Source organism: Hippichthys cyanospilos, chromosome 6 (genome assembly GCF_059441005.1).
Source record: "Hippichthys cyanospilos isolate Australia breed blue-spotted pipefish chromosome 6, RoL_Hcya_1.0, whole genome shotgun sequence".
NCBI lineage: Eukaryota > Metazoa > Chordata > Actinopteri > Syngnathiformes > Syngnathidae > Hippichthys > Hippichthys cyanospilos.
The window spans coordinates 7,481,690-7,495,911 of NC_142374.1; the positions used below are offsets into that span (position 1 = coordinate 7,481,690).

The 14,222-nt window shown below is 38.9% G+C and overlaps 1 protein-coding gene across 1 annotated transcript in view; it reads left to right on the plus strand.

Moving 5' to 3' along the window:
- The first annotated feature begins 2,254 nt into the window (after positions 1 to 2,254).
- The window catches only part of ldlrad3 (low density lipoprotein receptor class A domain containing 3), a 74,763-nt gene continuing 62,795 nt past the window's right edge, over positions 2,255 to 14,222 (plus strand). Inside the window, exon 1 of the mRNA XM_088417148.1 lies at positions 2,255 to 2,566. Coding sequence (XP_088273274.1) covers positions 2,524 to 2,566 — 43 coding nt within the window. The 5' untranslated portion in view covers positions 2,255 to 2,523. The remainder of the gene's footprint in view (positions 2,567 to 14,222) is intronic.

A 14,222-nucleotide genomic window follows, 5' to 3' on the forward strand; every position in this document is an offset into this window, starting at 1 on the left:
TTTTCTCTTAGAAAACCTAACCTAATGGATGGAGATCACTTAACAGTGTTCCAATACAAGTGTAACCTTGTTAAACCGTGCTTTTAGTGTACAGCTCGTTGCACGGGGGCTTTAAAAATATCATCGACATAATGTAGTGAGACTGATGCTCCTAAAGCTCAAATCGGTATTCCAGTCATCCATTTATTATTTCACTTAGGAGCTGAAGCCTATGATTTCTGGTAAAAAAAAAAGAAAGAAAAAAAAGACGATTATGCCCTGGGATTAATCGCCAATCAGATGTGGTGTGATTTTTAAATAGCACATTGAATTGCAAATCTTTCCACATCTGCTATCCAAAAGATATTTGAACACGCACACAATTGCTGAACAATAGGTATTCATTTGTAAAAAGTCAACCATTACCTTCACAGTCAATGCAAAATTGCAGAAAAGCTACATTTTGAATTGATTGGATCTGCTGAGTGAATCGGAAAAGATGTCTTTGAACTCCATGTTCTGCATTTCCACCTCGCTGTTATACAACATTGGGATAAAAACCACATGATCGCACAGTTTCTCCACCCATGAGACAAGTATGGGCGAAGCTCCACAGCAACCTTCAATCAGCAGCAATGCTGGAAATAAGCAACATTAGCATTTGGCACCTCAAACAAACTCCATGAAACACAAAACTGCGAATGAACGTTTTATGTGGCAAAGCGCAGCTGCCAGATGTCGCAGAAATCACTGAATGCTAAGTCTTTTACAGGCACAACACGTCGTTTGAAATTTAAAAAAAAAAAAAAAAAAATCATCAGAGTGGCCGCTTCTAAGTAAGGGCTTGAATTTTCCTTCAACTTCCTACTTGGGTGGCGGGGTGCGCCGCAACCCGTGTGGACCCCACATTAACATTCGGGAAATGGGCCCTGCTCGTGGGTAAGCCTGTCTTTGCGCCGAACTTTAGTAGATTACCGCAAGGTGCGTGTGAACTGTCGATAGTCAATATGTTACTAGGCTACAGCTACTAGCTGCGTTCATCAACACATGAGCCTTTAATCACACTTTGAGTATTTAAGATGGATTGCAGCATCACTGGCTCAGCACAGGGCTGTAGCTGGCTTTTAATTTGCTGCTGCTGTTTAGCTTTTTTTTTTTCCCTGCACTTCAGGGCTACCTTTTCACGTGACGTCCTGAAAGACATGATGGGAATTTGAACATAAAGTTGCAGTATGTTTAAGTCATGAAGAATTTTCCCCCCAAATGTTGTCTTTAGAAGTCCCACCATTATGTGACACGAACTTTCGTATTCCCTTTTAATCTAATACGTTTCGCTTATTTTTTCACTTACCAGATGATTTGTTTGGGATTTGTGCTGAAAAGACTTGCCTCCTTCAACATTAGCTCTAGAAATCATTCGAAAATTCATTTCTGCCAACCACCTTTTTTTTTTAATTTATTGCAGAACACACTGTCATCACCCATGAAGATGTACTGAAATATATGAGACCCTTTGGACAACATTGGCCGTGATATGGGGGCAACATACCCCCGCAGATAACCCTGCACATCAGAAGGACTGCTCAAACCTCGTCTGCTGTATTCTCATGAGTCTGTTGGCCATGCAAGGTTAGACTGCACAAAATTTAAGCTTTTTTTTTTTTGTGGAGGGGTAGATGAAAAGGATCGTTATGGCATGGCATGGCCATCTCAGGGAGTTTGGGACTGGCTGAGTCTGGCTTGATAAAGCAGCGTTAAAGAAAAAAAAATGAGCTAGAGAAGTCTGATATTGGCCCATGCCTGCAGGTGAGCACACTATCAAATGGAGCCGTTTGTTTGAAGCCAGGCTGCCTGCCTGCTTGCACACAGCTGTGGTTCAGTGATAAAAGGGGAAGCTTTAATAGGTGAAGTCTCTTCCATTTCCTGACGTGCTCTGGTTCTCTATTGGATATTACAACCTCAGTCATGGATGGATGGATGATGGATGGATGGATGGATGGATGGATGGATGGATGGATGGATGGATGGATGGATACAAATATGCTGCTTCATTGATTACATTCAAGGTGCATTTTATGTGGGTTTTTTTTTATTATTATTTTTTTTTTACTGAATTCAATGAGGTATTTTACATAGCAAGGGTGAAGCACCTCCACGGAAAGGTCGCTAGCGGTTCTGCCCGCAGTATGGGAACCATCATCCTACATGGCCGACCCCTACTGCCGGCTCGCTGTCTCCGCCTCCGCGCCTCTCAACAACAACAACACCGGAGCGACCTCAGCCTGCCAGCCTGTAGCCCGAAGACGCGTCCACGTTCAGCCTGCCCAGTAATCCCCCTTTCCTCCAAAACCCAAACGCATTTTTTTTTTCAATCTCAACGCGATCTTCTGCAGGAAGTGGCCAAAATGTTCTTGTTAACTCGAACGGTTGTAAAGTAGTTCCAGTTCTAAAGTCCAACAGGCGGGAGTAAGCGTCGCCGAGGAAGTTTTTCACCCCCAGTTTTTGGCCAGGAAAAATCCGATCTGGGGGGGAGAAGGAGCGCGTATGATGTGGATCTGGTACATTCTCCTCGGCTCGAGAACAGTTGGTAAGTTTTCGAAAACTTCAAGTAAACAAATGTCGTGAGATGCGCGGGTGGTCGCTTGGAGTGAAGAGGAGGGGGCGACTTGAGTGCTTGTATCTCTCCGCCGACAAGCTGCACAACTTTTGATCGCCCCACAAGAGAATACGCGTTTTTTTTGTTTGTTTGTTTCTTGGGAGGGGGGGGCGTCAACATAGCGAAGTGTCGAACAATATAAACGAGTTGTTGTGTTCCCTTATTTGTGAGTGACCAAAGACAAGCACGTTACTAAAGCCAACCTCCACGCTTTCCATCCTTCCTGTGCTCGCTGACGAACTGTTCCCCGGGCGGGCCATGGCAGCCGGGCCCCAGCAGCTCACGTAGGCGGCTTCACCCCGGATCATAACGGGACACGCGGCACTTCTCGAATGGATTTTTGCACTTTCCCTCCCCCACTCACTCAGTTAAAAAGCGCACCTTCTACCACTTGTTTTCGTACAGGTGCAGATTAAAAATAAATAAATATAAAGTAAGACTGACTCACCCATTGTAAAAAACAAAGTCGTTTGTAATTAAGCAAAAATATGTGGTACCTGTCCAATTACACACCATTTAGGGTAGACATTTTGATTACTTGGTACAGCAAACATATATATATATATATATATATATATATATATATATATATATATATATATATATATATATATATATACACACAGACACTTCCATGCACTTGGTTATTTCTTTCTCTTTTAGACAAAGCTGTAACCCATAGAAACACTGTAAAAATAATTACTAGTTGTTGAAAGATGATTTGTATTGATTTTTTTGTGAATGTTAAAAAGGATACAGTTTTAGGTATTCGCTCTACAATTTTTATAGATAATAAACGTATTATAGTGTGGGGGCGGGGCGCGAAAAGTTTTCTCTTTCTCTTTCATAAAGGCGGCCTTGAAAATATAATAAAGAAGCACTGCTATAGGATCTGTGCAGCCAGAAAACGGTACAACAGCTCGCCTTTTCTGACTTAATAGAACAATACGGCCTTTAATGCCTACATTATGTGATTTTTTTTCGTTTACTTTATTGACATCTACATGATTTATCAACGTCAGACGCCAATTGCGGTATTCACAGTGGCTCGCAGGTTAGCACGTTGGCTTCACAGTTCAGGGGTAGCAGGTTCGATTTGAGGTCCAGCCTTTCTGTGTGGAGTTTGCATGTCCCCCCATGCCAGCTTGGGTTTTCTTCATGTACTCTAGTTTACTCACACACTCCCAAAATCATGCACCCTAGATCTAATGCACACTCCACATTAGATGCGATTGTGAGTGTAAATGGTTGTTTGCCTGTGTACTCTGCGATTGGCTGGCAACCAGTTCACTACTGCTCGAAAACAGTCGGAATAGGCTCCGACACTCCCGCGAGCCCGGTGAGAATAAGTCAAAATCATGGATGTATGATGATGTTTGGCTCGCAATGACATTTTAGATCTAGTGTGTATCTTTCCACTCCAGTTGTAAGATATTTGAACATAGATGAATTTTTAATCGATGTTTAGAGAAGACCTGAATCCAGTCTGTGATTTTTCTTGTTTGTCTTTCATGATATTATTCATATTGTGCTCCTTGAAAGAAAAACATTAAAATTGTGTCACATAAGCCGTGCAATATCAATTGAACCACTGTAGCAATGCAGCCTTTCCAAAGTGTACTTTTTTTTCTCATTTTAGCTAACAGACAACTCCACTTTTAGATTTCGTCACGGAATATAGTTCAAGCATTGTCTGTAAGTGACTGTAATGACGCTATTACATGTGTAATGTATGTATATCTTTATGTAGGGGTGAACTAATTGATAGTTCGCGCCCGTTGACCTTAAATGGTCGTCGCTAATGCGCTTATGCCAACCATTTAGCATCCTCAAATTTTGTTGTTGTCTAGTAATTCATAAGTGTAAAAGATACATTCTGAGTATTTATATCCACTCCAACTCATGTTCAATAAATCCAATATAAAATATGTTTTCGTTTGAACTGGGGTGTGTGGGTGCGGAGGGGTTATCCTTTGATTATTCAATCAAAAAATCAATAATCATTTTTAAAAAGATTCGATTTTGACAGCCCTAACTACACATTCCATTCATGATTAATCATTGTAAATGCCTTTAACATCATACATGAAAACCAACATTAACATTTACTGTTACCTACTATAATCCTTGTACTTCTCCAAATACTGTACCTGCATGAAAAGGTCTCTTTTTGAAACCCGCTTGGCCTTGTGTTCTGCTTCTTGGCTTTGTCTGGAAAATGATCAGTCTCGACAAGATGAATTGACTGACAAAATACCAATCTGCTTTGTGGTTTCTTGATTTATTATCAGAAGATAAAAATTGGTGGTGGCATAAATGATTTGTATTCTGTTCACTAACTGGATGTTTCCTGTTTAATCAATCACTTTGTGATCCATTAGGTCTTGTGCTACAAGCACACACACACACATACACGCACCATTCATTTGCAACTAATTATGACATCCACATATTTGGGTCATTTCTCCCATTGAGAAGAGAAGGAGAAAGACTTTGTATCATGGTTGGACAGTTTTTTGTGTGAGTAGCGTGGCTTTGCTCTCTAAGGCCGGTTGGCCCAGAAAAGCACTAAACTGTGACTGTATCCTGGCATGTCTTTGGAATAGGAAGTGTTTTTGTGACAATTGACTGAATGAAGAACTTCCAGCTAGAGTATAATCGCACATGGAGATTGCCGGTGAAGCAGAGTGTGATCATCTGGTAATATGTAGATGAGTCATTATCCATGTCATAGTAACAATACATCTTTAGCCATAAAATGTGATAATCTTGACATTAGTCATACCTGATGCTGTTGACATTTATCATACATGCTTTATGCCTTTGAATATCATCAACAGGAATCACAAGCAGTTTTTTTTTTAACATTTATTAACCCTCGATCTTGGCCTAAAGATCATGCAAGGATTACCATCAGCATGTGTGTGACGAGATCTCATGAGATTGGAATGCCACAAGATTTCGTGTCCCTCCACAGCATGATATCCTTTTTCTTTTGGCTGTTTTTTGGGCAAAGGAGGACACAGGAGAATTTTCCAACCGTGAAACACTGAGGCTTATTCATTGTTTATCTTTCTGGGCGCAAGATCTGTGAACACACAAACAGACAACGGTGGATTCATTCACCAGTACAAACTCACACATTTGAATGGCAAGAACATGGGAATGATGTCTTTAACATGAAGGCTCGAAATATATATTTTTTTCTTTTTTATTGAGCAGTTTTTTGAATCGCTCTTCTTCTTTTATATTTACATTTGCATACTAGATTATTAATTTAGTTTGAGTCTGTCCACTAAAACGAAAACATTATGTGAACTGAGAAGGTTATGTTAGGCATTATTTTATATTAGAAATGTTTTTAAAATCGTGGTTCATTCTCGTGGACTCAATCTCATGAAACATCTCGTCTTGTAGAATTTGTGTCACGCCCCATCACTTGAACGTAGCCTACAAATAATAATGGATCAATCTTAGAAAAAAAAATTCTTTAAACTAAAGTGCATGATATATTTAAAGTGTATTCATTTAAATAATAATAAATAATAACAATAATAATAACTTAAATTTGGTACTTGCTAATGAGTTAATGATTGTTGTACATGCCTATTTGAGGCCCGAAATAAGTGGTTTTGCATGTCTGTTTGCGAAAAAAAAAAAAGTTCTTATAAAGGCTGCTAGTTCAGTTGATGTTGCAAATTTGTTTGTTGTCAAAGTAGAAGTAGTCGTGCCAAGTGATCATGTCAGTCTCATATATGGGAGGAATTCCACAACTTAGGGTTGTTGTAGCTTGGTTTATACTTGACGCGCCGGCACGTGTTTTGCAGCACTTTATAATCAGAGCGGCCTTCCCCAGCAGTCAAACAATATTCTCCCATACTGTAGGTGGCAGTGAATGGACTCCAGCATACAACTAACACTACTTTATAACAGAGGTAGAGAATCTTAGGAGATTTAAATGATCTAAACAGACTCCTCATCTCTTCCCAACGAGATGCTTGCCAGGAGTTGCGTACTGTATTTAGATCACGGTATTCCTTTTCAGAAGAATCATAAAGGTGTTTGTCCAGGCGAACTTGCATAAACAAAAGTTCGTCTGCCATGTTGTCCGCTCGTAAAGGAATTCTGGAAGATACATGTAGCAGAAAATCTGGTCAAAGCCAACACTTGAAGAAAGGATAAAAGTCCTTGATGTAAGTATGAAAATGAATGCTTACTGTAGATATGACAATTTCTTTCTTTCTTTTTCCTTTTTATGTGAAATATTAGATGGTTTTGTTTTTAACTTCAATCAGGTTGGAGATTGTGCAACACTTTTTTTATGTTTACGTCTAAGACATAGATTTGCTATTGTGAAAAGTCCCCTGTTGTGTGGAGTTCTACTGTACAATACTCATGTTGTAACCATAGTCTTCTCAGACAACTAGTCTGTTCATAGTTTTGCTGCATCGTTGTCAAACTCCACTTATCTCACTTTTACTGATATGATGTTGTGCACTTTAATAATTTAAATATCCTTTATCTGGAAGTTAAACTGCAACAGCCTCATATCATTGTATCTTAGATGCCCCAGGCACTGACAATAAGCAATACGATAGGAAACATATTTTGAGCTGTGAAAATCAGAGGAAAATATGAGATGATAAAATATGTCGAATAAAAAGGAAAATAGCAATCCGTATATAATTGCAAATTGCTTCTAAAATATGCCCCTACAGCAGAGATGTCAAAGTCCAGTCCTTGAGAGCCGGTATTCTGCAGGTTTTCGACACTTCCCTCGCAAGCACACCTGATTAAAATGATTACTATCGTTTTCAAGCTCCTGCAGCGCTCGCTGATGAGCCAATCATTTGAATCAGGTATTCCGAGGAGAAAATACAAAGGACTTTGATACTCAAAGACTGGAGCTTGACACATGTAGTACACTAACACAGTATACCATACCACTGTAAATGCAATAACTACTAAAGCAATCAACTAGTCCTAACTTTCATAATGATCGCACAATAAAGTGGTGTCATTGAGGTGGAGCTTGTTTTCTTCTTACGACAGCACATTAGCTTCAGTTCGCTCTGCTTAAACGCTTCAGTTTCTGCACTTTATCTTCATTTAATATGCGCTCTATGATAGAAGAAGGGCACCGTGCTTGTCGTCTGTGTCGTTTTTGCTACTCATGCAAAATGACAGCTGGCCAGCCTGCTGTCCAACCATCAACGGTCATTTGCTATTTTGCTGTCGTCTCATAGACGCAATGGCAAGCGCTTTAGCTGCTGACAATCTATTTTCGACTGATCTTTGGGCAGTGCATCCACACTCATACTGCTCAAACGGTATGTTGAAGAAGACTTTTCAAGACTTTTACGAATAGCTTTTAAATACCCCGAGTCTAGCCGTAAAGTATACTTCGAAAATAATAATACATCAGATTTTCGCATTTAAGAAAAAGAGCGACATTTAAAAAGTGTACTTTGTCATTGTGTCTTCCTCCCAGTTGATCCTTTTGTGAGAAAAATCAGTCGAGGCAGCTGATGTCATTCTCAACACATGTGATTGAGCAATTGTTAAATTGGATTAAAGTTCTTGTTGAAATGATTTATTATGTTTGACTGACTGACCATTTATCTGTGGTGCACCTGCCTTTCACCCCAAGTCCGGCATCCCTGCCACCCTTCTCAGGTTAAGTAGTGCAGATGATGGATGACTATCAGCATGTTATCAGCCCCTAAACCGGGCTGCCAGAAGCATGTGGTGATAACAATGCTGTGTTTAATTTTAGTGTTTTATGGCTTAGTGGCCTCATGCATAATTAATCTTGATCATGATTGTGGTACCGCTTTGACAGTCTCTCGACTGAAAGCCTTGGCTTAGAGGGAACACGAGTGTTGATAGTCCACACATATATCGTATTTTCAAAAATAACAAAAATTACGGGAACAATTTAAAGTGAAAATATTGCAGATTTTGCTGTTTCATAGTAACCTGACTGGATGGAAAGTCAAAGGGCTAAGTAATTTTCAACATGTCATTGCTGCTTACACATTTGCAAGAAACTAGTGAAATGATTGGGTTTGTGGCAATACCATTTAGAGAAGCAATTCCAGACATTTTCATCAAGGTGTCCAACTGATCAAAGTCTTGAATTGCTGCCCACTGAACGGAACGAAGATTACTTGCATCAAATTGATCATAAAAGGAGGCAACGCTGGAAGAAAAATTTATTTGTTAAATGATGCAGTTTAATAGGTGGATGTTATTTGCCATATTATAAACCAAACAGACCCAGTTGATTACCCCCACACCCCAGAAAAAAAGCATAAAAAGCATATTCTGATCTTTTTGATTGTCAAGCAAGCCCAAATGGGCCGAACATCTCACTCTCCATTATTCCATTCCAAATCATCACTCTACATTCCTACCCTCACCGATGGTCACGAGCTGTGGCTTGTGACTGAAAGAATGAGATATTGGATACAAATCAAATCAAATTTATTTATATTGCCATGAATTACCACAGCCTGAAAAGGCTTCACAGGTGAAAAATAATTCATAAATACATCCCAAATAAAAAACGGCATTCCCCTGAACAAAACTCCCAATGAAGAAAAGAAAGAACTCAAAAATCCCATCCTGGAGGAGAAAAAAAAATGAAACCTTGAGAAAGGAGTGCAGATGCGAGGAGACTCTTCTAGGCTCAACAAGTTGCACTAGATGCTAAGTGAAAAAAATAACATATTGTGTCATATTAAGCAGTAAGTGTCCAGTGCCATGACTCGGTCTAGACTTGAGTAGAGGCGTGACAAAACAAACACATTATTTAATGTTGCAGCATCGCAAGGGGACAGGCTAGGGCGAATCTTGGCAATATTGCAAAGGTGAAAGAAAGCAGTTCTTGTAGTGTTGATAACATGCATTTGAAAAGAGAGTTGGGTAGAATATCATGTCGAGGTTTTTTCGCTGAACCACTTTGGGCAATAGTACAATCATCCAAATTCACAGTGGTATTCTTAAACAAGTGCGAATAATGAACAGGGCCAATGAATAAAATCTCAATTTTACTGGGGTTGAGAAGCAGAATCCATGTCTTTAAACTGAGAAACGCAGACCCCCAGGTTGCAGCAATGATGCGAATTATTTATTTCTAAAGGCATGTGCAGTTGGGTAACATCAGCACAGCAATGAGAACTAATATCATGTTTACATGTATTATCACCAAACAGGAGCATGTAGATGTTGAACAGTAAAGGACTAAGTATTGATCCCTGCGGAACACCACACGTAACAGTAAAAGTAAACCCAGTCATGAATCAACACATGATTCAAGACGTTCTATAAGTATATGATACAAGCGGCTGGAATTGGGTTCCTCCACAGGGTGCCCGGTCTCTCCTGTCGAGATAGGGTGCAAATCACGGTCATGCGGGAGAGTTTCTGAGCCGAGCGGCTGCTTCTCCTCCGTGTTGTGAGGAGCCAGTTGATGTGCTTGGGCATCTGGTTAGGATGGTTCCTGGACGTCTCCCTGGTGATATGTTCTGGGCATGTCCTACAGCAAGGTGGCCCCCGGGACAAACCAGGACACACTGGAGAGACTATGTCTCGCGGCTAGCATGTGAATGCCTGGGGATCCACCCGGAGGAGTGTGACGAAGTAGCCGTGGATAGGGAAGTCTGGAGCTTCTTCCTCCGCGATCCGACCGTCTCTCTGGTTCCTCCTTCTTTACGTTAATGCCTTGTCAGAATATGTGTGTCCACCAACAATTTCATCTGTTCAAATTAGCATAGCATTAGCAGCAAGTAAAAGGGATGGTAGTTTTTATTTTTATAGCACAAGGCAAGTCGATATGCTTCACACAAGCAATACAGAGAAAACAATAGTTATACTGAAAGAACACACATTGAAAACATTTAAACACATTCACAGGAGGTTTTAAAAACATTTACAGTAAATGCAAAGTCAAAAAACAAAAAGTAGCTTTCTAAAATGGCTTATTACTTACTTATTTATTACAAAAGAATGGGGAGAGTAAACAAAGTTTTTCACCTGTATTCAAAAGTATTTACTTCTGACTTCTGAAAGCCACTTGAACTTTGCGCCCAGTGCTCTTCTGAGCCCGCTGCAAGTGTTTCATATTGTAAGATTGGTTAAATGGGTGCAAACTACAGATTACTGAATGACTTCAAGCCTTTTCGGAATCCTGAACCAGGAGGTGTTTGGAACTCCAAAGACACCAGCAACGGTTCAGGAGTTTTTTGTGACTCCAAAGACACCAGCAACTTTAAATGCTTGCTGTTCATCAATGGATTTTTAACTGCTGCTCACTAATACAATGTGTTATCCTCACTGAAGTGTTCTTTAAAACGCCTTTATGCTTTCTGAGTCAGACAAATTGTGAACAAATTATCCTTAAGTACTCTGTGTTTTCATTACTCTCGCAAGGCATTGGATTTTTCTGTGCTTTTTATCAGCAGGATGCATAAAAACGGCAATGTGCGTAATAATGTGGAACAAACTCCTCAAGGCATTCCCTTATACAAAGCTCACCTTGGAAAGTGTTGATAAAAAAACGCATGAAAATATTTGCCCAGAAAAATAAAGATGTCACTTTTTATTTAACTTTAATTTAGAACGCTGTCGTTGTTTGAGTTAGTTCAAACAGCGATTATAGCTATAGCAGGTTATGTTACATTACATTCTACATTGTCGTTCTACTACTTCTTGTTTATAATGCACAATAATACTAATAAACAACATTTATTAGAGGTTGGTTACTAATTTCATATTTCAATGTCTTAATGCTAGGCCAGAGAAATATGGCTCCCATTTTTTTTTTCAGTCATCCTCGACAATTAAGATTTTTATCAAAGTAATTAACATTAAATTAACTCATTCAGTGCTGGGAGGTTTTCAGTCACTTACATGGAAATGCTTGTAAATAAGTACATGAAATTGCATATATAGTGCCGCTGCAGCCTCTTCTCATTGGGTATCATTTGTGAATCCTCCTCGGTTGCTGCAGCCAATCATATTAATGTTGCTGTAGTCCATTATATGCCTCACCGGCATCAGTATAAATATAACTTTGCTACTGTGGCTAGCTAACGTGGGACATATGACTAACATTCTACTGTATGCTACTTTCATGTTTTTTTTTTTTTTTTTTTGTGATATCGCTTAAAGTAGGACTCAAGCAGTCTCCAGCAAGCTGGAGGGCCAACGAGGCCAACCTTTGCAATTTTTAATCAAACCAAGTCGACTATAAGGGAAGATTTTGGCTTTTGAAAAAGAGTAGACGACCGATGCAAGTATGCTAGGAACTAGCAGTGAGCTAGCAATCGAGAAAGAGAGAAAGGAAGCATGGGATATAGAGGGGACAGATTTGTGTGCAGATAATACAAATTCTTCACCATAAAAAGAATCAACATTGAAACTATTAATTGATACATAAAGTAGTTGGAGTGATGTCAATTTATTTCAAATCGATCTTTTTCTTTTAATATTGTTGTGCTGTTTATATATGCATAGTTTAGATTAAATTGGATATGTTAAATCAGAAAGAATTCATATTTACGTTATTATTGAGCAAAACAGGTTTTGTTCACTGATAATTTCGCTGGCTTTATTATATCTTTATTTTCATTTAGCATGGTAAATGTTTCTTACTGTAACAATTTTTTTATTAATTATATAGTTAGTATAAACAGATTTAAATGTGGGAAAAAATGACTATTTAGCGAAAATATTTCAAAATGATATTTTTTAGAGCCGTGATGACAAAACTGTGGTATTGTGACATTTTTAATCAAGGTTATCCCGTCAGAATCTGTTATTGTCCCTTGCCTACAATTTGTATACGGCGTATTACGACCATGAAGACGTCAAAAACTGATCAATTTGGATTACGTGATAGTATGTTATGTTTGGGCTGAGCTTGTTTGTGGATAATGTAATGTGTAAAAAAATAAAGTTAGGTTAGGTAGAAACCCATACAGTACCAGTTCATTTTAGGATATTAGTATTTTAGAACATGGCCTCTTTGACGCTGGCTCTATGACTATGCCAATTTGCTACCATGCCCTCACCGGCACATGCAAACCTCGTCAGTAACAGTGTCATTGGATTGACAAAGCAGTTGTTATTTTTATTATTGATTTTTTTTTTTTTTTTTTTTTTACATTATTTGCCAAGCAATGTTCTATTTATGCAGTTACCAATCATATGATTATCCACAGTATTATCCACATTATTTGCAGATGGGACAATTGTGCTTTGTAACCAGGGCTTTTGAAGAGGTTTCCCTAGAGGTCATTTTGACGAACACATAATAGACTTTTTGCTAGAGTGACAAATACAGGAAATATTTATCATAACACTCTCCATTTAAACTTGTCATGGGCGACGTAAGAGAGATTGTGTACCCTAACATAGTCCTGAAGAAAAGCGGACAGTCAATATCGACACAATTGTAAATTCTTTACCATCATGCTGTCTGCACATCCTGTGATAGGGTCAAAATCAGTCAAGCAGGTAAAACATCACAGTTCACCGTCATGGTGTTCTCAGCTGTGTGTATCCCCTTTGGGTTGGAAGCTCATCTGCCCTGAAGGAAAAGCACAGCAACTGATTATGATGGATTGTGATAGATTCCTCCTTGACTGACCTCTGCAGGCGGTCACGGATTCTTAACTACGCATGCGCACACTCTAACGTTCATAAATGTATTAAATGGCCAAGTGTAGACATCATAATATAGAGCCATTTTAATAGTCATGCATACTTTTAAAAATTAAAGTAGGACTCTACTTACACATAGTGCCAAATCAGCTTATTGCTCAGCCCGTGCCCATAGAAATGCAGCAATGTGAGACAGTGCAATGCAATTACTTTTCACAATTCTTGCTTTTTAAAAAAGCAGCATAGCTCGAGACTAAAATCAAAATGATTGCATATTCAGTCTTTTTGGGGATTTTTTTTTTTTTTGGCAACATGTAAACATTTCTTCGGGTCACGTTCCTAAATGAATGTCTTATAATTCTCGCCTCAACACTGGCACTATATTAGATATTATGGCTAAAAGTTGCCCTTTTTTTCCATACCTGCATAGTTTCTGCATCGTGCATGGGAACTGCTGATACACATGCGGTTTCATTTATTCGACTTTTCGTACCACATATTACATTCGGGGTCAGAACACATGACTCACGAGCCAGATATGGCTCTTCTGATGATGTGATCATCCTTGCAGATACGTTTTAGCTGACATTTTTTAGCATGATAAATAATTTGAAAGTTTAGAGTGACTCATTGCAGAAATTGAGATATCAATAACAATCAAAGTTTTAAACATTCTACGAATATTATTCATTCATTTAACCATTTTCAGTCATTTATTTATTTGATGCCAAGTGTCCTCCAGGGCACATAAGATCATCGCCAACACAAAATTTTTACTGGATAATTGGTACCAAGGCGGGTTGTTGTGAGGTCAAGATACCCTCTTCTTATGCATAAAGCTATAGCTAATTCTTCAGAACACAAAGGGAATGGCGAAAAAAGGAAGGATAGTGAGAATCGTACATTTTCGACAAGAATA